This window comes from Ranitomeya variabilis, chromosome 6 (genome assembly GCF_051348905.1).
Source record: "Ranitomeya variabilis isolate aRanVar5 chromosome 6, aRanVar5.hap1, whole genome shotgun sequence".
Lineage (NCBI taxonomy): Eukaryota > Metazoa > Chordata > Amphibia > Anura > Dendrobatidae > Ranitomeya > Ranitomeya variabilis.
Window position 1 is genome coordinate 126,911,396 of NC_135237.1, and position 25,999 is coordinate 126,937,394.

The following is a 25,999-nucleotide window of genomic DNA, read 5'->3' on the forward strand; positions in this document are numbered from 1 at the left end:
TTGTTCCATAAAATCACTTTTTGCTAAAATCCTAAAAATATAAACAAGAAATAAAACAGCCAAATATAAATCATATTCAGTGTCATGTACAGTAGACACATACATAGAGAAATCTGTACACATCAGCATCTGAGGATTTAACAGCCTTTACATGTCTGATTGGGAAAGAATAGTAATAGATGCAAGACGAGTTTTGTGCAAGGAAAAGCAAAAAAATACAGAAGGCATCATGACTACTTCTAGTTAGTCAAGGACTACACAGCGACTTCTGTCCACACTTCATTGGTCTGGATGAGCAGACATGTAGAAGTTCAGGTCTGTCTTGAATCTCATAAAAATCAATGGGGACCCGAATCTTGGAGCTGGAAAATCTCACTCTCTCTCCCCTGTAAAACACTTCCAGGAGAAGTCAATGTTCGGAGTTCAGCACCGGACACTTTACAGTTTGGGTTCGCTCATCTCTACTCATTAGGGTTACCAATGCCACGCTGCCAGTTGCAAAAAATTATCAGTCATGCAGAAATCCAGGAAAGTTGTATTTCTGCTGAGTGTTGGGTTGCAGACACGACCACATTACTACAATTAGTTGCAATGCCTGCATGTTGTAAACTTAACAAGCTCACTGTCCAGCTTTGACAACAAATTATAATCCTTACGTGTATGAATAGATATAAAATGGCTATTTTATCACCTATTAGCTTAAAGTCACATGAGCATATAAAAGGAAAATCAGACTATTTGTCATTTGTATTGACATCCGTATGTAATCATTATGGTATCTGTTCTTAATACATCAGCAGTGAGCAAAAACTCATCCAAAATGCGGAAAAACTAGTGCATGTTGCGATTTTTTCACATGGACAATCAGTCTTATATATATATATATATATATATATATATATAATCTGAAGAGTTCTATTGAAGACAATCGGCACTAGTTCTGTCCCCGTCATGTCAATCTTTGCCTTTGACCAAAGTGAAACTGAAAATACAGTCATGTGAACATACACATAGAAAAGTCACAGCTCTACTTATTTTCCGCACTTATATATCAGCTTCTTCCAATAGGTGGCACTAGAGTTTGTCCTTTTCCTCTCTGAAGAGACAATTTGCTTATATATCAGTATTAATTCCACAGCATTTTACAGGCATAATCACTGTCCCCACTGGAGCTCACAATTTACATATCATTATGTGTTTGGAATTTGGGAGGAAACTGGAGAACCCGGAAGAAACTCACGCAAACATGGGGAGAACATACAAATTCCTGGCAGATGTTGTCCTTGGTGGGATTTGAACTCAGCGCTGTAAAGCAACAGTGCTGCTAACTAGTGATGAGCGAATATACTCGTTACTCGAGATTTCCCGAGCACGCTCGAGTGTCCTCCGAGTATTTTTAGTGCTCGGAGATTTAGTTTTTCTTGCCGCAGCTGCATGATTTACAGCTATTAGCCAGCATAAGTACATGTGGGGATTCCCTAGCGACCAGGCAACCCCCACATGTACTTATGCTGGCTAACAGATGTAAATCATTCAGCTGCGGCAAGAAAAACTGAATCTCCGAGCACTAAAAATACTCGGAGGACACTCGAGCGTGCTCGGGAAATCTCGAGTAACGAGTATATTCGCTCATCACTACTGCTAACCACTGAGCCAACGTGCTGCCCTGTCTATTTAAAGAGGTTGTCATCAATGTCTGATCGGTCGGGGTCCAACACCCAGCATCCTAGCCGATCAGCAGTTCTCAGTGTCGTCAGCTGCCGGATGGAATTACTCAGTTGTGGAGCCGGCTGTCATCTGGTAGTGGCTGCCGCATGGTACTAGACATCCAAGTCCTATTGATTTGAATGAGAAATATGCGCAGTACCGAGCTTCCGGCACTATCAGAAGACGGCCAGCTCCACAAGTGAGTAGTTTCGGACAGCGGCTGCCATCACCGACAACTGCTGATCGGCGGTGTGGATGCCAGGTGTCTGACCGTGACTGATCAGATATTGATGACCTATCCTAAGGATAGGTCATTAATGCTAAAGTAGTGGACAACCTCTTTAGTCTTCGCAGGCCATGATAATGTAAAGTTGGTATGCATTTGTTTTTTTTCCTTTGGAGAAATCTTTTCAAATTTGACAGAATACACAAAAATGTAATGTGTATCACCATAAAGCCTGGCAGTTTTCAGATGACTCATTGATGGGATTTATCAAGTTCAGTCCTTTGTTTTCCAGGGAGAACCATCTGGTGGCCACATATGCCTCTTTCTCAAATATATAAAATAAATTAGACACAGAACATGCACATATGGCTAGTCCCAAAAAGTTGGTTAGTGAGGAGATGGACACGTAGCCCATTTTGAATGCAAATAATCTGAAGCCCTTCATTTTCTGTCATTAACCCAATTTTTGAGAGATAACAAGGAGCTAGATCTGAAGCACTAACGCGTATAGCTAATTCAGCTTAGACACCACTATTTTAAAATCGAGCTTCCCTCGCTCAAGGGCCAAACATTCCAACTATGGATGACATCCCTACTGAAGCCCCTTCCACACCAGGTCCAGTGATCGCTGCTCTGCTGTGCACAATACACAGTAGTGGCCACCTCTCTGCTACTGAGCGCAGGCTAGGAAAATGTTATATTGCTAGAACAGGCACTTTTTTTTAAGTGTATTTACTCTTGAGTTCCCTAAAAACTGTCTAAAATGCCATATGGGCAACTGCACCGATATAACAGAAATAAAACACTCTTAGTACATCTAACCAGATTAAAAACTAGAGACTGCCATTTAGTAACCAAAGTCAATCTGCCATTTACTTCATTGATCGGGTGGGTCTGGTTTATAAAGCCTATTATTAAATATCTTGTTAGGGAATTCTGACTTGTGCTGGTTACCTTTATCATCCAGAGCAACTACATAGAATGCCTCATGCCTGGAGGACTATGCCCAGTCATTACATAACTGCCTATTAATTCCAATGGAAATTGTGCAATGCTTTGTTCCTCCTGCGGAGGCACTGCAGGAAAGTGAAGACACTTGCTGCAGGGTTTCCCCACAAATTAATTGTTGCGCAGCTAACAAAGGTACAGCTTGTGATTAGTTGAAAAACAAGTGACACTTCTGAAACTTTTATTGCCCAAAGCGGTCAAACCTTTTTAAATTTTAGATACCCAGCTCATTTACAGTGTACAAAAGCTATATCTAAGCAATAAGGCACCAAAAGTTAATGAAATACGGTGCAGATTTACTACTGATTGGCAGATCCTCCCGTAACTTTAATTTTAAATGAGATCTAAAAACCTGATTTTCTATTGTTCGTATAAAAAGCGCTTTAGATCTGTACAGTAGTTCACCCTGTAGCAAGTGACGAGAGGCTTTCATTTCAGTGGTCCCTTCCTAATTATTAAGGGTGGACCTCTTGGGATTAACATTATTCACATTAGGCAAACTGCGTGTGGCATATAAAAAATTCACCAAAATACCATAAACAGCTAATTTCATTACTTTCAAAGTGATAACAAATAAATAAATAAGTGAAGCAATTTATCATGCATACAATGAACCATTATCTGGAATGAATACAAAAATAAACTTAAGAAAAAAAAAGAGAAGTTATCAGGAAAGGCAACAGATTCCTGCATATCCATATAGTGTTTTTATGGATTGTATTCTTCAAAATAGTTGATTTTTATTTACATGGAATAAAAACAGACCGTAAAATTGTATTTAATGATGGACAGATCATCCAGAACCTGTATACTGCATAATTAAGCAGTTTCTTGAACCGGGGCAGTAGTATTTAATGGTTCGTTCTCCAATGCGCCATTAGTTCTAACAGCTTGAGGTTCGGACTGTCGTGCCAGATAGTTGCTTTTATACATAAGGTACAATTCCCCAAGAAATGCAAAAGAAGCAAAGAATCCAAAGGCCTAAAAGATACAAAAATAAATTTAAAGTACACACATACAGATATACATTAAAGCACCAGATTTATTTCCTGTATAGTGCAGTGTAGGCCATTATTAAATAATATTGCAGAAACTCTTGTGTACGCTGTGTAAAATGGTATGCCATGTCTGGGTTGTCTGCCATCTTTGCTCCTTTTTTCCCTCTCTGATATACTTCTGTTGCTGCACACTACAATTGCCATAATGCTTCTGGGTTTGCACAGGTGCAGTTACATCACACTGTACTAGCTGAACTCTAAATCCTACTTAAGGCCATGTGCACACGTAGCAGATTTTTTGCGTTTTTTTCGCGGTTTTTCACTATAAAAACGCTATAAAACCGCGAAAAAAACGCTAACATTAAGCATCCTATGTAATAGAATGCAATCTGCATTTTTTGTGCACATGCTGCATTTTTTTCCTGAGCGGAATCGCATTCCAGAAAAAAACGCAGCATGTTCATTAAAATTGCGGAATCGCGGCGATTCTGCACCCATAGGAGTGCATTGATCTGCTTACTTCCCGCACGGGGCTGTGCACACCATGCGGGAAGCAAGCAGATCATGTGCGGTTGGTACCCAGGGTGGAGGAGAGGAGACTCTCCTCCACGCACTGGGCACCATATAAGTGGTACAAAATAACGAATTAAAATAAAAAATAGCGATATACTCACCCTCTGATGGCCCCCGAAGTGTTCCCGCCTCTCCGGTGCATGATCTCTCTTCCGTTCCTATAGATGATGTGGTTCAGGACCTGTGATGACGTCACTGTCTTGTGATTGGTCGCGTGACCGCTCATGTGACTCACGCGACCAATCACAAGACAGTGACGTCATCGCAGGCCCTTCACTGCACTCCAGCTATAGGAACGGACGCCGCAGAGGTCTGCAGGAGAGTATAACCATGTTTTTTATTATTTTTAAACATTCGATCTTTTACTATTGATGCTGCATAGGCTGCATCTATAGTAAAAAGTTGGTCACACTTGTCAAACACTATGTTTGACAAGTGTGACCAACCTGTCAGTCAGTTTTCCAAGCGATGCTACAGATCGCTTGGAAAACTCTAGCATTCTGCAAGCTAATTATGCTTGCAAAACGCTAGTTTTCTGCGGGTATATGCATGCTAATTCTGCATGCGATATACCCGCGGCAGGAGGCGCAGAATTGCCGCGGAAATTTCCGCGGCAATTCTGCAACGTGTGAACTTAGCCTAAGAGTGATAGATAGGAGCAGCAAGTTCTGGGTCTCTTATCAAACTGCAGTCTCCGTGTCCTAAGTAATGCAGCTTTAACCAGTCTTCCCTGCCTCCTACCTGTGAAAGGTTTCTCCTCGTCATCCAAGCAGGAGTCAGGGAAAGCAATATGAATGTCATACAAGTAGATTGTGCGTCTATACTATCTGTACAGATTTTCTAGTGTGAGACTGGGCAGTTATATAACTCAACAACAGCTAAGCATTGTATAGACCCACTAAATATCATTTCCCCATTACACAAGTGGAGCAGCGATAATAAGTGAGCAGCATGAGGATATGTAAATAGAAACAAGTAAAGTTGAGTATGGTGAGCAAGAAAGGTGTCTAATAGCTGCCTGGTGGGTCTCAATAGGTAATTATGTAATCCTGCAGTTTATATGAAGTCCTCTGTTTCGGGGAAACTGACACATGAACTTTAGCTGTCTTAGTCTTTTTTCAGAGAATATGAATGATAACATCAAAACTTTTTCTCCACTCATGGTTAGTGGTCGGGTGAAGCCATTTATCGTCAAACTATTGTGTTTTCTCTTTTTAAATCATAATGACAACGCAAAACATCCAAATGACCCTGATCAAAAGTTCACATACCCCATTTGTTAATACCATGTATTGCCCTCTCTAACATCAATAACAGCTTGAAGTCTTTTGTGGTAGTTGTGGATCAGATGGTAAATCTGCCCACTCTTCTTGGCAAAAAGCCTCCAGTTCCTGTAATTTCCTGGGCTGTCTAGCATGAACTGCGTGCTTAAGATCTCCCCAGAGTAGCTTAAGGATATCGAGGTCAGGAGAGTGAGATGGTCACTCCAGAACCTTCACTTTGTTCTGCTGTAGCCAATGACAGGTTGACTTGGCCTTGTGTTTTGGATCATTGTCATGTTGGAACGTCCAAGTACGTCCCATGCGCAGCCTCCAGGCTGATAATTGCAAATTTGCCTTCAGTATTTGCTGATAATGTCCTGCATTCATCTTTCCTTCAACTTTAACCAAGTTTCCTGTGCCTTTGTAGCTCACACATCCCCAAAACATCAGCGATCCACCTCGGTGCTTTACAGTAGAAATGGTTTTCATTTTATCATAGGCCTTGATGACCTCTCTCCAAATGGAACATTTATGGTTGTGGCCAAAAAGTTCAATTTTGGTCTCATCACTTCAAATTACCTTGTTCCAGAAGTTTTGCGGTTTGTCTCTGTGCTGTTTTGCATATTGTAGGTGAGATACTTTGTGGCATTTGTGCAGTAATGGCTTTCTTCTGGTGACTCGACCATGCAGCCCATTTTTCTTCAAGTGCCTCCTTATTGTGCATCTTGAAACAGCCTCACCGCTAGTTTTCAGAGTCCAGTATTTCAGCTGATGTTATTTGAGGGTTTTTCTTTGCATCATGAACAATTTTCCTGGGAGTTTTGGACAAAATTTTTGTTGGTCTACCTGACCGTGGTTTTATTTTTACAGAGTCCCTGATTTTCCATTTGTTAATTACAGTTTGAACGCTGCCGACTGGTATTATCAATTCCTTGGATATCTTTTTGAATCCCTTTCCTGTTTTATACATTTCAACTACCTTTTCCCATAAATCTGTTGACAATTATTTTGCTTTCCCCATAACTCACAATCCAGAAACGTCAGTGGCTGGATGAAAGATGCAAGAGTCTGTCTGGATCCAGAAACTCACTTAGCTTTTATGCACACACACTGATTACAAGCAAACACGTCACAGGTGTGGATGTTACCTTTAGTAACCATTCAAACCCATTTGTGTCAACTTCTGTGCATGTTATCAGGCCAAAATCACCAGGGTATGTGAACTTTTGATCAGGGTTATTTGGATGTTTTGGGTTGCCATTATGATTTAAAGAGATAAAACACAGTAGTTTGGCAATAAATGGCTTCACCCAACCACTAACCATGAGTGGAGAAATAGTTTTGGTGTTAGGCTACTTTCACACCAGCGTCGGGCACTGTACGTCGCAATGCGTCGTTGTGGAGAAAAAACGCATCCTGCAAAGTTGCCCACAGGATGCGGTTTTTTCTCCATAGACTTTTATTAGCGATGCATTGCGACGCAGTGCCACACGTCGCAACCGTCGTGCGACGGTTGCGTCGTGTTTTGCGCACCGCCGGCACAAAAAAAGTTACATGTAACTTTTTTTGTGCATCGAGTCCGCCATTTTCGACCGCACATGCGAGGCCGAAACTCCACCCCCTCCTCCCAGGACCTTGCAATGGGGCAGCGGAAGCGTCGTAAGACTGCTTCCGATGCCCACGTCAGGCATTTTATTCACAGTATGCGTCTGTACGTCGGGTCGACGCAGTGCGATGGCCCCGTACCGACGCTAGTGTGAAAGCAGCCTTATTCATATTCTCTGAAAAAATGCCAAGAAAGCAAAAATTCTGCTGTGGTATGTAAACTTTTGAGCACAACTGTATTAAACACTGGTGGTGAAAGTTTGTGAATCCTTCTGAATTATCCTTATTTCTGCTTACATATTAGTGAAATCTGCATCAAATTTTAGTAAAGAGTATTGGACTTTATCACTTTTTAAATAAGAAAATGATCCAATATAATGTCTGAGTGGCAGAATTATGCTAATTTAGGATTAGCAGATAACAAAAGAGAAATCAGAGTTTGGTGTTTTCAATCAGTGGAATAACAATACATCTACCTATTCCTATATCTATCTATAGATATATCTGGATAGATATATCTATTGATAGATGTATGGATAGTGTAGGGTGCGCGTCCACTATCCGGATTACATCCGGATTAGCTGCAGATTGGATGCTGCGTACCTGTAGTCCCATCGGATGATGCCTGCACACACACCCCCCAAAAGACCCCCCGCACAGCCCCGCACACACCCGAACAGTCCCGCACACATCCGAACAACCCCGCACACATCCGTACAGCCCGCAGACCCAGCACACACATACACACACAAACAGTCATCGCCCACACACTTCCCTCCTCCCGAACTGCAGCGTTTCTCGGACCCACATCCGCATCTAAACTGCACATCTTTTTTACATCTGCGGTTTTGCTGCGGATGTGCCCGACTCAATGAAAGTCTAAAGGTACAGAAACGCTGCAGTTTGGCACAAAAGAAGTGACATGCTGCAGAGAAAAAAAAAGCTGCGTTTCGGTGCGTTTTTTTCCGCAGCATGTGCACAAGTCTGCGGCTCCCATAGACTTACATTGGTTGTGCACTACACTGCGGATTTGATGCAATTCTGTGCGGCAAAAAACGCTGCGGATCTGCAATCAAATCCGCAACGTGTGCACGCAGCCTTAGCATTTAGGGAACCTAGCAAAAAAGCCAAGCAAAAAACAAGTGTGGGATTGCAGTTTTTTTGCAATTTCATCGCACTTTGAATTTTTTTCACATTTTCTGTTACATGACATTTTAAAACCAATGGTGTCGTTCAAAAGTAGAACTTGTCCCGCCAAAAATAAGCCCTTACATGGCCATATTGACGGAAAAATTATGGCTCTGGAAAGAAGGGGAGCGATACACGAAAACAAAAAAAGCTCCAGGGGTGAAGGGGTTTAGAAACATGGATATGGACATATCTATGGAAATAGACATAGATATATAGATATATCTGTATGTATTCATCTATCTATTTATCTATCTATCCATCTCATATCTATCTATCATCTATCTATCTATCTATCTGTGTGTAATGGAGTGTGGGTTGGACAAATGTAAAAGAGGAGGTTGGACAGAAATGACATCACAAATCTTTTTGAAGATAGAGGAGGGAGAGGTTGGGGTGTGTTTTGGAGTGGGTGTTCCAGGTGCAGAGTTATAGGCGAGTGCAATGCATCATGGAACTTGTACTATTAGAGCACAGTAACTCAGGAGAAAGGAAGTTGTCGATTAACCCCATGAGAGCTGGATCCAGCACTAAAGATGTGCTGCTACAGCATGATAAAAGGTAATATTGCTAAAATAAAGACAGTGGATGTTTTCAGTGACACATAATAGCAAGATTTATGGAAAAAAAAAAAAATGTTTATTGTAGTGGACAACTTCTTTAACTAGTTAAATGCCGCTGTCAAACGCTGACAGCAGCATTTAACTAGAGCTTCCAGCCATCGGGCTGGAAATGAGCACATCGCCGACCCCCGTCACGTGATCGGGGGTCAGCAATGCATCGGCATGACAACCAGAGGTCTATTGAAGATCTCTATGGTTTTTGAAGCCGGATTGCTGTGAGGCGCCACCCTGGGGTCGGCGCTCATAGCAATGCAGTAATTCAGCTACATAGGGGCGATCTGAGCATTGCTCCTATGTAGCAGAGCCGATCAGGCTATGCCAGCTTCTATTGAAGCTATTGAGGCTATTGAAGCATGGCAAAAGTAAAAAAAAAAAAAAAAAAAAAAAAGGTTTTAAAAAATATGAAAAAAATAAAAAAATATATATATAAAAGTTTAAATCACCCCCTTTCGCCCCATTCAAAATAAAACAATGAAAAAAATCAAACATACACATATTTGGTATTGCCCGGTCTATCAATAAAAAAAAGGATTAACCTGATCACTAAACGGCGTAGCGAGAGAGAAAATTGAAACGCCAGAATTAAGTTAAAATGCAATAACGGGTGATCAAAAGAATCTACCTGCAGCAAAATGGTATCATTAAAATCGTCAGCTCGGCACACAAAAAATAAGCCCTCACCTGACGAAAAATGGAGACGCTACGGGTATCAAAGTTTGGAATTTTTTTTTTTACCACATAGATAAAAAATAACCTAGACATGTTTGGTGTCTATGAACTCAAAATGACCTGGAGAATCATAATGGCAGGTCAGCTTTAGCATTTAGTGAACCTAGCAAAAAAGCCAAGCAAAAAATAAGTGTGGGATTGCACTTTTTTTGGGGAATTTCACCGCACTTGGAACTTTTTTCCCGTTTTCTAGTACATGACATGGTAAAACCAATGAGGTCGTTCAAAAGTACAACTTGTCCCGCAAAAAATAAGCCCTCACATGGCCATATTGACGGAAAAAAAAAAAAAAAAGTTACGGCTCTGGGAAGGAGGGGAGCGAAAAATGAAAACGCAAAACCGAAAAAAGCTGGGGTCATGAAGGGGTTAAGTCCTGATTTTAGTTGTGGAATGACCTGAAGTGAAGTGAGGAGTTCATGGCGAAAAAACCCTCCAACATAACAGAGATGATGCTGTTTTGCATAGATGTGATAAAATTCCACCAAGCTGATGTGCCAATGTTTAGATGGCATTATTGCTGCACGGGGGGGGGGGGGGGAGGGGAAAATCACACCAGAAACAGAGCAACAGTTGATTTGTTTTGCCATTCACAATGTGATATTGAATCAATTTTCTAATTTAAAATAATTTAAAAATTCTAATATTTCTGACTCATTTGTTTAATTTGGTTCTCTTTACCTACTTTTAGGCCATGTGAAAATCTGATTTAGGTAAAGTTTATGGAAAAATTTGTTAAATTCTGAAGGATTCACAAACTTTCAAGCACCACTGTATCTGGTGTTCCAACTTCCCTGCAGTTCAGACTCCTGCCTTCACCTTAAATGTGCAGATTAACTCTGCATTTATTCCTATATGCTTTACTAGCAATACATTGATGCATCAACATAACATCACATAGCAACAGTCTCATTATAGTCTCCAATATAAACTAATAGATTCTACACTGACAAAGGGTGTACCGCCATTTTCTACATTAGAACAGGGCCCCAGGAGCTGTGTAATCATCATCAGTAACTGTAATAGTAGTTCCTGGCCTCCCCTTTACAGGAAGTGTGTTGTGCACTCTATGCAACTTCATCTTACAGGGAGTTCTGTTGAATTAGATGGTGATCCATTTCAGAGACTGTCTATAGTAAGGCACTTCATCACAACTACATGCCTCTGCCTTGGGGGGGGAAAAAAAAAAAAAAAAAAGACTCCACTGACTCTGGTTTTCAAAAATGAATGAAGTTGTCAATGGAGGAACTCACCTCACCAGTCAACAATTATATGAATGTTTTTATAAAGCTTAGTTTTAGTAAATGTAATTTGGATCTTCCCCTGAATATCAGGAGACTCTTGGGGCAAGCAGAGTCTGTAGTTATTGGGTGCCGTGCCTTTCTTCTTTTCCTGTGCTTCCTTCCTGTCTATTTCTAGTTTTTCTAATTGTTTGGATTCGCTATTTCACTTACCAATGTGGAATTTCATATTCTGTTCCTTCATGTGCTACTCGTGCTATTGCCATTATGATCCCATTGTGAAGGCAATACTTTATACTTTTGATAACAGCCTTTATTGGGTCTTTTTTGTTTTTTCTATTTCTGCTCATTTCATGTTTTGTGATTATATTTTAAAAATTGGAAAAAAAAAATAGAGCTAAATAAAAAACTAAACAAGGAGATGGAGTGTGAGCTGCGCCTCCCGGTCACATGTAAAATGTGCCTCTTCTTTTGAGACCATGCTTTTCTTTCTAAATACACATGTCCCAGCATTATTATATTCTTGCCTTACATAATTCTATTCATGTGGAAGAGATTTCTACACCTTCTTTGGTTCTACGCTTTTTATTTTGCTGAACAATAATTTCTCAATAAACCCAATTATTATCCTAAATGAAAGATATTTTACTTACCACAGATGCTTTTCCGAGTGATAAATTATCGTCCATTGTAGCAGCAAATACAATTGAAGCTATCAAGAAGACGACACCAACGACTGCGGTAACATAGAAGTCCTACAAAAGATAAAAAACGTGCAATTTGTTGTACTCTCCACTAGATGGCCCTCAAAGTAAAGCTATGTAAAGTAAAGCTAGGCCGCCCCATAGATTCTTTTCCTTAATCAGGCTTTTTTTTGGTTTTTTGGGTAGGGTGTGACTTGAGCAGTATTTGTCAGTGGTGTTGTTCTAGGGTGCTAATTAAATAACTCATTTACTCTTTATTGGGAGGGATATAAAGAAAACAGCAATTCTGCAATTTCAAGAACTATGTGTGCAACACCGCGCATAGCGTAAAGTGTTAACTTTATTCTGCATTTCAGTATAATAAAAGTGATATTAAGTTTGCATAGTTTTATTACTTTTCTACAGTACATGCTCACTTTGAAAAGATGGGGGGGAAAAAATCTTATTTGGTTGCCATATTTTGACAATTTAAGAATTAATCTTTTGTAGAAAGATAAATAGGTTAGAGAAACAATCTGGGCTTGCCGGTCCCTTATGGGAGTAATTCTTATTGGCTAGTTGCTCTCTATATATAACTGTTTATACCTATGTGACCTTATTGGGCTCATCAGTGGACCGCAATGCCCGAACTGGCTACGGGTCTCCAAGTAGGACAACTTCATATATTACTAGAAGTCTATGACGCTCGGGTCAGGAGACTCAACCAGTCCGTTCAAGGCTGTCCATGATCGGTCCGAGACCCCATACATGTGCAGGAGCCCTTATACTGACAAGTAGCCTATGAGAGCCCATGTTGGAACGGATGGCTGTAGAGTATGGCAGACCCTGTGGGCACTGCTAGGCCTCAGATTGCAATAGCAACCAGTTGGCACAAACATGTTAGGGGGTGCCAATAGGCTGACAAAATGATTGTGCGCCCTCTGTCAAATTTCTCAGATGCCAAAGTCACTACAGACCGCACCAACCGAGGAGTTCTACTGCCAGGACCAGAGCTAGCTGTAGCCCAGCAGATGCCAAGTGCTCAGCTGTAGTTTACAGCCAGCTCCTGCTGTCGATGGCATGGGCACCTCCTGTGCCTGCGGCCCATCATGGTGTCCTGTGGTCCATCCTTGTGGCATACAAGTCCACCCTGATGCGTTTAGTTACTGTTACATTTCTGTCCTATGGCGGGAAGTAATTAAGAACAAAACAATTGATAAATACTAGTGCTGAATGTGCTTGAAGAAGGTGTTATCTGAGCATGCTCGGGTGCTAACAGAGAGTCTTCGGTGTGCTCGAATAATATGTCCGAGTCCCGGCGGCTGCATGTCTCATCTCTGTTCCATAGCTGTAACACATTGTCCCAAAATACTTGTTGGCATGGGACAGACTTGTGTAGCTGCATTTCAAGTTCCACAACTAGCTTTGGAAAAGGGTTTTGGTTTTTTTAACATGTAGGTTACATTTTAGTGATTTATTCTATTTTTTTAGCGGGGTGGGGGTATGGCAAATGAGACAGGAACTTCAACTTTGTTTGTGTTTTATTTCCCAGTGTAAGGTATGTTCACATGTTCAGATTTTGTTACATGTCAAGTTTTTCTTATGCCAAAAGACATGTTTTTTGATACCCAATGCCTGCACCAAATACTTAATCTGCACCTTAACCCATGGGAACAAGCACGGTTTACTTGCTGACATCTGTAGTTCTTAATAGATTTTTACTATATTATTAGTTTCAGTAAAGGTATTATTTTTGGAAACATTAATAGATGGGAGTAACATGATTAGTCCATGAGATAAGCATGCTTACAATTTTCTTGAAGCTTGGAATAATAATTTTGTTCTTCAGAGGTGTGCAGTACACAGCTAACATGAGGATGGCAAGCAAAAAGGCGCTGCAGCTGACAAACTCGAAGAAGTAGAGGCCTCCGCAGGAGTCACACTGAGCGATGATTTCTTCACAAATGAAGGCCACAAATGACAGCACCTAGGAAACAAAAAGGTGGATCAATCAGCTCTTCCGTTTATAAATGCTCAAATAAGGGGCTTAAAAACAGCCGATACCACTGCCTAGTGGACACACTGTGTATTGCGCCATATCACCCCGAAGGGTACTGTAGTAGCAGAGGTGCATGAGGGCCCCGTCACCACCATCTCTGTGCAGCCTACGGATGGGCTTCATAGGATCTCACTACTCATAGACCCCAATCTGTGTAAGCACCGCCCATGGCTAGGACTCAGGGCGGGCTTCAGAAAAATGAGCAATCTACATATGTGCAGCTAACAGCACTATTTTCCTGAAGACTTTTAAGAGCTTCAAGGAAATCTGTCACCTAATTTTGGCCCTATAAGCTGCGGCCACCGCCATTAGGGGCTTATCTACAGCATTCTGGAATGCTGTAGTTAAGCCCCCATGTAACCTGAAAGAGAAGAAAAACAAGTTATATTATACTCACCCAGGGGCGGTCCCGGTCCGGTTCTGGTCCGATGGGCGTCGCGGTCCGGGACCTCTCATCTTCTTACGATGACGTCCTCTTCTTGTCTTCATGCTGCGGCTCCGGCACAGGCGTACATTATCTGCCCTGTTGAGGGCAGAGCAAAGTCCTGCAGTGCGCAGGCGCCGGGCCTCTCTGACCTTTCCCTCTGCACTGCAGTACTTTACGCCGCCCTCAACAGGGCAGATAATGTACGCCTGCGCAGGAACCGTGACAGGAAGCAAAGAAGAGGACGTCATCGCATGAAGATGGGAGGCGCCGGACTGGACCGCCCCTGGGTGAGTATAATCTCACGTCTTTTTCTCATCTTTCAGGTTACGTCGGGGGCTTATCTACAGCATTACAGAATGCTATAGATAAGCCCCTAATGGCGGTGGCCGCAGCTTATAGGGCCAAAATTAGGTGACAGATTCCCTTTAGGCCGGAGTCACACTTACCGTATAAAAAAAAAAAATCGGTCCGATTTTGACGGCCGAAAATCGCACAAATGTTCCTGAACAGTGATCCGTATGTCACCTGTGTGCAATGCGAGGATGTGATTTCCTCGCATCTAGTAACAGTGTGACATCCATATGACATCCGTATGCAAACATGCTTTTACATACAGCAGTTCTCTCTATGTAAAAGCTCATGTTAAAATTGCATACAGATGCCATATGGGTGTCACACTGATGGTCCGTGTGGTGTGAGAGTTTTTCTCACACCCATAGACTTGCATTGCCGAGTTTTGGCCGAGATACACTGACAATTGCAGCATGCTGCCATTTCACTCGGATCCTGAATACGGCCGAGAAAACAACGGATGATGGGAGCTGCCCCATAGATTAACATTGGGCCGAGTGCTATGAGATTTTTTATTGCATAGCATCGGTCCGTATTACAGTCTAGTGTGACTCCGGCCATAATCTGTACATCTGTCCACGGCCTAGATGGCGATGGTGCAATATTTTAAATAAAGAAGAAAGCACACCCAGACATTTTCTTATTATTGCTCCCACAGTTGATTTCATCACACCAAGCTGGTTGGCTATTGCAGATTCAGTCTTCCCAGCCTAGTGCAGGGCTACAATTTTGTTTCTGGTGTCCTTCGACAGCTCTTTGGTCTTCACCACAGTGGAGTTTGGAGTGTGACTGTTTGAGGTTGTGGACAGGTGTCTTCTATACTGATAACAAATTCAACCATGTGCCATTACTAGAGGTAATGAGTGGAGGACAGAGGAGCCTCTTAAAGAAGAAGTTACAGGTCTGTGAGAGCCAGAAATCTTGATTGTTTTTAGGTGACCAAATACTTATTTTCCAACATAATTTGTTAAATAAATCTTGCCAAATCAGACAAGGTGGTTTTCTGGATTTGTTTTCTCATTTTGACTCTCATAGTTGTGGTCTACCTATGATGTCAATTACAGGCCTCTCATCTTTTTAAGTGGGAGAACTTGCACAATTGGTGGCTGACTAAATACTTTTTTCCCCACTGTAACTGAACAACCCATTTAAGATATTTAGCAATTTTAAAAACTATATATGTAAAAGTTCCTTTTTAAAAAGCACCATGAGCTTATTTTTGTGTTTCTCGCCAGGCACTTGGCACGGTAAGCTCTTTTCACAGTGAATCCGCCATAAAATCTGCACGTGTTACATTCCGATTGTCCAATAAATTTGCTGTTTTCACCTCTGTACTGCCAAGGGTGACGTACAACGAAAATGGGCGATTCCTCCTGAGCATGATACGTTACGTGGCCTGTGCCCGCTAACCGTGGTCCCTGCCCTTTGCGTTACCCCTCGGCCTTCTCCACCTTAGCATTATATGGCATTGTTTCCACTGACCGCCTCTGTTTTCTATGACTATTCCACTATTCCCGGAGGTCACAATACATATTTTACAGAAGGGCCAAAATATGCCTTTCAGCATATTTGAGGAGCTTTTTTTGTTTTCAGCCAAAAGGGAAATTCATAAATTACAGTAACTCAAATTTGTAATACATCTGCAATATTAAGAGGTCACCAATTCTGCCGCTAGTATATAAATTAGGTTACTTGCGTTTGTGTGGTTTTTATATGCATTCTTTGTCTCTTTTTGTTATGCCATGTTTTTACCCCTTTGTGACAGTGCCAATTTCTGTTTGTTTTTTCCCCCCTTCTTCCCAGAGCCATAACTTTTTTATTTTTCTGTCCACAGACATATGAGGGCTTGTTTTTGAGGGAATAGTTGTACTTTTGAATGACTCCATTCATTCTATCACATATTGTACTAGGAAACAGGAAAAATTCTGAAAAAAACCCAGCAATTCTGACAATTTCAGTGATTTTTTTTTGGTTCACGTTGTTTACTAATCGGGGTAATTATTTTTATACTTTGATAGATCAGACTTTTCTGAATGCGGTGATACCACACACGTTTTTTTTCTTTTTTTAATATCTTTATTTTTTTAGCGTTCACAGTATTTGTTAGTCCCCTTAGAAGACTTGAAGCTTTGATCAAAACTTTAGAAAAATGTCAACAGCACATCACATATGGTGATGCAAGTCCTAATTCCACTGGACCACATGGACAATGTACATACCAAAGTTGCAATGAAGGACAGCATCAAATCCGGGTGAAAATATCCAAGAAGTGGTTCCTTTATTATGCCATAAACAAAGCGACGTTTCGACCAAATAGGTCTTTTTCAAGCATACAAAACATCAATAATGGCGGACTTATATAGGAAGTGCAATACAAAGAACCAATCCCCACACAAAGCCCGCCCATACATTAAATATAGTGCAAAATCACCACATAAATACATCTATACATATGTCTTATCATATACATGACACACATTATAATCTATACATATAAAACGTTAAAAAACATTCAGATTTCTCATAAGAGAGACGGCTTACCGGCACATAACTGTTTCCATAGCAACTGCCAACCAATCCCTGTGACTATACTATTTGGCACCCTTATATCCAACAAATGAGGTTTCACCTATCACCTTAAAACCCCATGTGTCCGACTCCCACCAATGGACGCAGTATATACATTCTCCTAACAAAATATCCGGATCATGGAGTCACATGTATTTAGTATGCCAATCACGAGACATCCCATACTGCGTTTATAAACAAACCGCAGGACCAATAGATGAGCAGCCAGGCAGCCGTGTTACAAAACGCACATGTTCAGCCTCCAATGAAAAAAGAGAAGTATTCCCACTCATACCAGTCATCAAATGAAGGCGTCTCATCCTGAACGCTGTTGTGGTAACATGTTAAAGGGTGACTCTTAATCATCCGCATCCTGGTAAAAGAATAGTGATTAAAGAGAGATATACCTGTACATCTAGCTTTGTTGTTTACATGATAGTTTGCCCTTGTGGATTGACATATGTGGGGGAGACGACAATGGAAATCAAAGCGCGTATTGGGAAGCACAAGAGCACGATTAGGACATAGATGCTGGAATTGCCTATTCCTAAACATTTTAGTGAAAATAAGCATACTGTTAGCCAATTAAGATTCCAGGTTATTGACAGTGTGCCAGTACTTACGAGGGGTGGAGATCGAGGTAGGTTGCTAAAGCAGAAAGAATTGAAGTGGATCTCCCGATTGGGCTCTATTGAATACAGAGTATACCGTATATACTCGAGTATAAGCCGACCCGAGTATAAGCCAACCCCCCTAATTTTGCCACAAAAAACTGGGAAAACTTATTGACTTGAGTATAAGCCTAGGGTGGAAAATGCAGCAGCTACCGGTGAATTTCAAAAATAAAAATAGATGCTCCACACCGTTCATTATAGCCCCATAGCTGTGCCATATAGTGCTCTGCACCGTTCATTATAGCCCCATAGCTGTGCCATATAGTGCTCTGCACCGTTCATTATTGCCCCATAGCTGTACCATAGAAAGCTGTGCCATATAGTGCTCTGCACCGTTCATTATTGCCCCATAGCTGTGCCATATAGTGCTCTGCACCGTTCATTATTGCCCCATAGCTGTGCCATATAGTGCTCTGCACCGTTCATTATTGCCCCATAGCTGTGCCATATAGTGCTCTGCACCATTCATTATTGACATATTCACCTCTCTTGCTTGCAGCTCCTCAGCATCCCGTCCCGGCGTCTCGCTGCACTGACTTATCAGGCAGAGGGCGGCGCGCACACTATATGCGTCATCGCGCCCTCTGACCTGCACAGTCAGTGCGGAGAGACGCCGGGAAGATGGAGCGGCGCCCAGCGTGTGGAACGCGGACAGGTGAATATGTAATACTTACCTGCTCCCGGCGTCCCGCTCCTTCCCCCGGACAGCTGGTCTTCGGTGCCGCAGCCTCTTCCTCTATCAGCGGTCACCGTTACCGCTCATTAGATAAATGAATATGCGGCTCCACCCCTATGGGAGTGGAGTCCATATTCATTTCTCTAATGAGCGGTCCCACGTGACCACTGAACAGGGGAAGAGCTGTGGCACCCGGAGACCGTGGGACGGGCAGGGGGAGCGCCAGGAGCCCCGGAAGCAGGTAAGTATGCCTCAGCGCCCTCTTGCCCTCACCCGCCGACCCTGCCGCCGACCGGGACTCGAGTATAAGCCGAGAGGGGCACTTTCAGCCCAAAAATTTGGGCTGAAAATCTCGGCTTATACTCGAGTATATACGGTATTTGTATATCAAATATGTTGACGTATATTTATTGCCAGTGGTATGGTTGAGGTGATGACGCACGGATGGGCGTTCACTAACCTTCGTCACTATTTTGCCGTCATTCTGTTTGTTTGGGGCCTCTGTATGCGCTTGCACAGTTGCGATTCCTATGCGCTTGCTCATTGGCGATATCCAGAAGCGGTGCTATAAGAGGTTTAGGCGGCTGTGCGCCTTTGCAACTGAGATACCTTGACGCGGTGGCGCATGGGACAAGGGCGTATACTACCCTCTGGCTGGCGCCTTCATATGATGGCGTGCCGAGGGTTGCTATGCGCCTACGTACCCGTGCGCTGAGCGTTCAGGATGAGACACCTTCATTTGATGACTGGTATGAGTGGGAATACTTCTCTTTTTTCATTGGAGGCTGAACATGTGCATTTTGTAACACGGCTGCCTGGCTGCTCATCTATTGGTCCTGCGGTTTGTTTATAAACGCAGTATGGGATGTCTCGTGATTGGCATACTAAATACATGTGACTCCATGATCCGGATATTTTGATAGGAGAATGTATATACTGCGTCCATTGGTGGGAGTCGGACACATGGGGTTTTAAGGTGATAGGTGAAACCTCATTTGTTGGATATTAGGGTGCCAAATAGTATAGTCACAGGGATTGGTTGGCAGTTGCTATGGAAACAGTTATGTGCCGGTAAGCCGTCTCTCTTATGAGAAATCTGAATGTTTTTTAACGTTTTATATGTATAGATTATAATGTGTGTCATGTATATGATAAGACATATGTATAGATGTATTTATGTGGTGATTTTGCACTATATTTAATGTATGGGCGGGCTTTGTGTGGGGATTGGTTGTTTGCATTCCACTTCCTATATAAGTCCGCCATTATTGATGTTTTGTATGCTTGAAAAAGACCTATTTGGTCGAAACGTCGCTTTGTTTATGGCATAATAAAGGAACCACTTCTTGGATATTTTCACCCGGATTTGATGCTGTCCTTCATTGCAACTTTGAAGCTTTGATCATCTGATCGATTCTGCTTTATATAGCAATTCTACAGCATCACTGCATATAGCAAAAATCACTTATTTACCTGTGGATTTTCCACATCTAATGCAAGTCAATGGAGAAATCTGAACATAAAACGTAACGTATCTGCAAGATAGATTGACACGTTGCGGATTTGAAACTCGCAATGCAGGTCTGTTAACGCGGAGTAAAAAAAGCATAGTGGTCATGTCCCCATAAGGCCTATAATTATAATATAATAAAAACACAAGACACTTTTATAAAGTTTGGAATAAATGGCCGTGAGGTTTTATTTTGAGTTACCAATTCCATAAAATTTAACTAAATAACCAATGAATAATATCCATAAGTTTAAAATTCCAAAATTCCATCAACTTCCATAAACCAAATCCACCCAAGGTTGGGTGATTTTTTACCCACAAATAAAACCAAACGACAGGAGAAAATGACAATATAAAGGGAGGGAGGGCGGGATCTTCTTTTCTTCAAGCACCGGCGAACTGAGTATCCGACGCCGGTGCCCCAGTATATATAATAACTAAATCTGCCCAGCAACTGATTGACAACCAATCAATCATCCAAATTTTAGGCGGGCAAACAAGCCAGTCAGAACCAGATCTGGCTGCTTTAACATGAACACATAACTAACTCTGCCCGGCAACTGATTGACAACCAATCAATCACGGGCAAGAAAGCCAGTCAGAACCCAAATCTGGCTGCTTTTACATGGAGGAAAAACCTTGACCTTAATTTGACCCCTGGTATAAAAACAACTTGCCAGGCCTATGTGGACATGGGACCCCCGCTATATTTCAGCTGTCTGAGCGGGGGGGCTTACATGAGATTTGTAAAAATCCCATCCACATTGCTGGAACTGTAAGACGCTTCATTTTTTGACGCAGGGAAAATACTCAGCACCAAAGTCATCATGGGCACAATGCCTAAAAGGGAACCTGTCTTGTGAAAAAACTCAACCTGAAGAAATGGGGTTAATAACTTTCAGAAGCCATGCAGCCATTGCACTGAAAGCCCAGCAGACAGGAGGAAATTAACTGTATTCCTCCAGCAGTCTCCGGCTTTCAGTCACAGAGGCGCAGGTTCAGTCACTGCTCAGTACATAGCGAGCAGCAGCTGTAACCACACTCCATCACTGACTGACAGCCGGCTCAGCGGTGCATTATTACAGAGCCGGCTGTCAGTCAGTGTCGGGCATGGTTACAGCTGCTGCTCACTACGTACTGAGCAGTGACTCAAGCTGCGCCTTTATGACTGAAAGCAGATGCTGCAGGGAGGATTAACGCTCATTTCCTCCTGGCAGCGGGGCTTTCAGTGCAAAGGCCACATGGCTTCTGAATGTTATTAACCTGCAGATTAACCCCGTATCTGCAGGCAAATAGAGTTTTTTTCACATGACAGGTTCACTTTAATATCCATCCCTATCAAGCCACTAGCTTTAGGTTTAACATCCAATTCCACTACTGACCAGTCACCACGCCAACTCTAAGTACCCAACCACTTAACACCGCCATATATACACGAGGCTGCTTCCCACAACCTGTCAGCCAAGCTAATGGTGCTGATCCTAATGGGGACAGAACAAGCTCCTTACTTGCTGCCCGAGCCGCCTATGGTTAATTGCAATGTATAAGTATCTGATTCTATGTGTTTATACATAATATATGATCGTTATACATGTACTTGTATGATAGCACATAATTATGTATGACTTATGTTTATACATGCATGTAGTATAGTATAGGAGTAGGTATGTATGTATGAAAGTGTAATGGATTAAATAAATAATAATCCGATTTCACGGGACACCAGACAAGTCCTATTAGCTGGAAGTCAGCCAGTCTACAGAGATACCGAGAGCTCTCTGTAGAAAAGGGGTGGTTATGCAAGGGAAGAAAATTGCCCCAAAGCAGACTGGACGTCTTTAGTCCATACCAGGGACATCAATGGAAAAGCAATTCCATTTAATAACAATATCCTGATGTCAACACAATCCATGGATAAATCTGTGATTGGGGGGGACATCATCGCTTCTGTCCAAGTGCCATCATTTTCAGCATTCAGAAACCACATAAATGTAATATTAACCCTAATTATGTCTTTAATACAGCCATGTTTGGGGTGTCCAGAATAGTGAAAGCTGCTACTAAATGGTGCCCGTCTTCATATGTGAAATCTAAAATGTAATAAGTGTAATCCTTGCTGATCTAAATGTGCCCACAATCTTGAAGAGGGAAAGTATAGCCTGGTTGTTACCCCATCTACGCCAGAGTGCAAGCAGTGTACTGGTCTGGTGCTTGGGAAAGCTGGGTGGGCATAGTGGGGTAGTGTGCTACCCGGGGCAGGCATTTTGCTGGCCGCAAAAAAAAAAAAAAAAAAAGAGAGTGGTGGAGCAAAAAGTGTGGTGCTGATGTGCAAACTGTCTGTGGGGTGCACTTAACTCATGGTCAGCCTATTGTGAAAGATGAGTGGATGAGTGAAAGTAAAAATCAGAGTACCCCTTTACAGTCACATCGGAGTCACAGATGCAGCCAATGGGTGGTGCTCATGACAAAGTATAGGATTACAGACTGCATGATAAGGCCGGGGGCCCGCGATCCGGAAGTGACAGCACCTTGGATGCAGTGCATGTTCGCTGCCGTCTATTGAACGCAGGAGAATCTGCATGTGGTCACTGAACCGTGCGGATTCATCGCGTCCAATACGCTGTATGGGTGAAAATTCTCTTGCGGAGGCGATAATCTGCGGGCGTCTGTGTACACATAGTGGGTGCGGGATTTCTTGAAATCTTATCCACTCTGCCGTTTTACATCTCGCTTTTGCGGGTTTGACGCTTCACAAGTACACAGCACCCACCCCGCAGCAATCACTGATCGTGTACACATACCCTTACACACTGTGATACTTGCAAAGGGGGTGCAACTAGGTACTAACCATGCAGGGTGCCCAAGATTTTGCACGGGCGCATTTTCCTTTTAGTCATTTTTAAAATGTAAAAAAATGACTTTTTTGCCTAAAATATAAATGTGTCAGCTTTAACTTTAGTCCTTTTAGAGATCATTTCATCTTCAACCTTCACAATAACAGTAATTTTGACCAGGGGTGCCTAAACTTTTACATACCACTGTATGCATGCATGTATGAAAAAAATTGACTATGTATGTGTCCATGACTGTGTATGTAAGCGCCCTTTAGTATATGATTCTGTATGTATGTGTAGGAGAGTACATGATTATATACAGTACAGACCAAAAGTTTGGACACGCCTTCTCATATAAAGATTTTTCTGTATATTCATGACTATGAAAATTGTAAATTCACACTGAAGGCACCAAAACTATGAAACTATGAAATTATGTCTTATATTCTAGGTTCCTCAAAGTAGCCACCTTTTGCTTTGACGACTGCTTTGCACACTCTTGGCATTCTCTTGATGAGCTTCAAGAGGTAGTCACCGGGAATGGTTTTCACTTCACTGGTGTGCCCTGTCAGGTTTAATAAGTGGGATTTCTTGCCTTATAAACGGGTTTGGGACCATCAGTTGTGTTGAGCAGAAGTCTTGTGGATACACAGCTGATAGTCCTACTGAATCGACTGTTAGAATTTGTATTATGGCAAGAAAAAAGCAGCTGAGTAAAGAAAAACGAGTGGCCATCTTTACTTTAAGAAATGAAGGTCAGTCAGTCCGAAAAATTGGGAAAACTTTGAAAGTGTCCCCAAGTGCAGTGGCAAAAACCATCAAGCGCTACAAAGAAACTGGCTCACATGAGGACCGCCCCAGGAAAGGAAGACCAAGAGTCACCTCTGCTTCTGAGGATAAGTTTATTCGAGTCACCAGCCTCAGAAATCGCAGGTTAACAGCAGCTCAGATTAGAGACCAAGTCAATGCTACACAGAGTTCTAGCAGCAGACACATCTCTACAACAACTGTTAAGAGGAGACTTTGTGCAGCAGGCCTTCATGGTAAAATAGCTGCTAGGAAACCACTGCTAAGGACAGGCAACAAGCAGAAGAGACTTGTTTGGGCTAAAGAACACAATGAATGGACATTAGACCAGTGGAAATCTGTGCTTTGGTCTGGAGTCCAAATTTGAGATCTTTGGTTCTAACCTCCGTGTCTTTATGCGACGCAGAAAAGGTGAACGGATGGACTCTACATGCCTGGTTCCCACCATGAAGCATGGAGGAGGAGGTGTGATGGTGCGGGGGTGCTATGCTGGTGACACTGTTGCGGATTTATTCAAAATTGAAGGCATACCAAACCAGCATGGCTACCACAGCATCTTGCAGTGGCATGCTATTCCATCCGGTTTGCGTTTAGTTGGACCATCATTTATTTTTCAACAGGACAATGACCCCAAACACACCTCCAGGATGTGTAAGGGCTATTTGACCAAGAAGGAGAGTGATGGGGTGCTACGCCAGATGACCTGGTCTCCACAGTCACCAGACCTGAACCCAGTCGAGATGGTTTGGGGTGAGCTGGACCGCAGAGTGAAGGCAAAAGGGCCAACAAGTGCTAAGCATCTCTGGGAACTCCTTCAAGATTGTTGGAAGACCATTCCCAGTGACTACCTCTTGAAGCTCATCAAGAGAATGCCAAGAGTGTGCAAAGCAGTCATCAAAGCAAAAGGTGGCTACTTTGAAGAACCTAGAATATAAGACATATTTTCAGTTGTTTCACACTTTTTTGTTAAGTATATAATTCCACATGTGTTAATTCATAGTTTTGATGCCTTCAGTGTGAATGTACAATTTTCACAGTAATGAAAATACAGAAAAATCTTTAAATGAGAAGGTGTGTCCAAACTTTTGGTCTGTACTGTATACATACACAGACTTTCTTCCATAATTTCTCCCTTATATTTGGGCACTTACACCCACTACTAGCACTTCGATCATATACTTTGTATACACCCTTGCACAATAGATGTATAGATATTTTCCCCATGTGACAGGTCACGCAGTGGATTAGGCGGCGACGCTCACCAGTCAGGCAGCTGACTCTCCACACCCAGACTCGTGAGGATCCATGCCTGTCCTACACAACTTTACATATGAATCATCCCTGCTAGGTTATTTGTTTGGCCTCATTCAGATATCCCATTTTTGTTCCTCATACGTGGAAAAAAAAAAAATCACACACTATTTTCCTCAGTGTTTGGTTAGTGTGTCACTTTTTACCATCTGTAATTTTATCGTGTGCTGAAAAAATGTAAACAGTTTAAAAAATTGCAAAAGCTTCTTCCTGTTAAAATGTTAAAAATGGGCAGAACAGATACAATCTGCTATAGTCAGGCACCCCAACTGACGATAAGACGTTTTGTGGCATTGGTGTCCATTGTATGATGGTGTTATTTTGGGTGTCCCGCTCCTATAACAGAGGACAATAATGACAGCAACAACGCGAGTGTGAACATGGTCTTACACATACTGATATAAAATATTGACCAAGATGCCGGTGGGAATGTGGCTTTTGGCAGAGGTTCCAAAAATGTATGAAATACTCTCCTCTAAATCTGAATGAGGGCTACCAAGATCACATTTTTATCTGCCTTGAATATGAAGAGCAACATTTCCATTGAATTACAGCAGCAGCATCATCAGCACCCGACCCGCGATGCAGCCACATGTGACCAGCACGGGAACGTCTACTGCCTGCTGTGCCGCCATTACACAGATTCATCATACAGCCGAGCTGCAGAAAATCACTGGCCGGTATATGGGGCGCCATTAGGGATGCTGGGACTCAGGGAGTGAGCATGTGTGGTTTCAGCTCGCATTAGCTGCTGTTTCGTATGTGTGGTTGAATCCAAAGCTGTGGAATAAGTGAGACAGAAAACTGTGTGTGCACTGTGAAAAGGCCAGGCACTTTCTGGGGCTGAATAGGAGATGAACAAGCGCAGTGAGCCAAACCTCAGACTCCGACTCCACAGCACTGGTCACCACTGAGCATGTGCATAAAGTGCAGCACAGATTC

The 25,999-nt window shown here is 42.3% G+C and overlaps 1 protein-coding gene across 1 annotated transcript in view; it reads right to left on the reverse strand.

Moving 5' to 3' along the window:
* Positions 1-2,105: 2,105 nt before the first annotated feature.
* The window catches only part of CMTM6 (CKLF like MARVEL transmembrane domain containing 6), a 38,636-nt gene continuing 14,742 nt past the window's right edge, over positions 2,106-25,999 (reverse strand). Inside the window, exons 2-4 of the mRNA XM_077268971.1 lie at positions 13,651-13,827; positions 11,811-11,912; positions 2,106-3,922 (exon numbers count right to left, since the gene is read on the reverse strand). Of these exons, the coding sequence (XP_077125086.1) occupies positions 3,761-3,922; positions 11,811-11,912; positions 13,651-13,827 (441 nt within the window). The 3' untranslated portion in view covers positions 2,106-3,760. The remainder of the gene's footprint in view (positions 3,923-11,810; positions 11,913-13,650; positions 13,828-25,999) is intronic.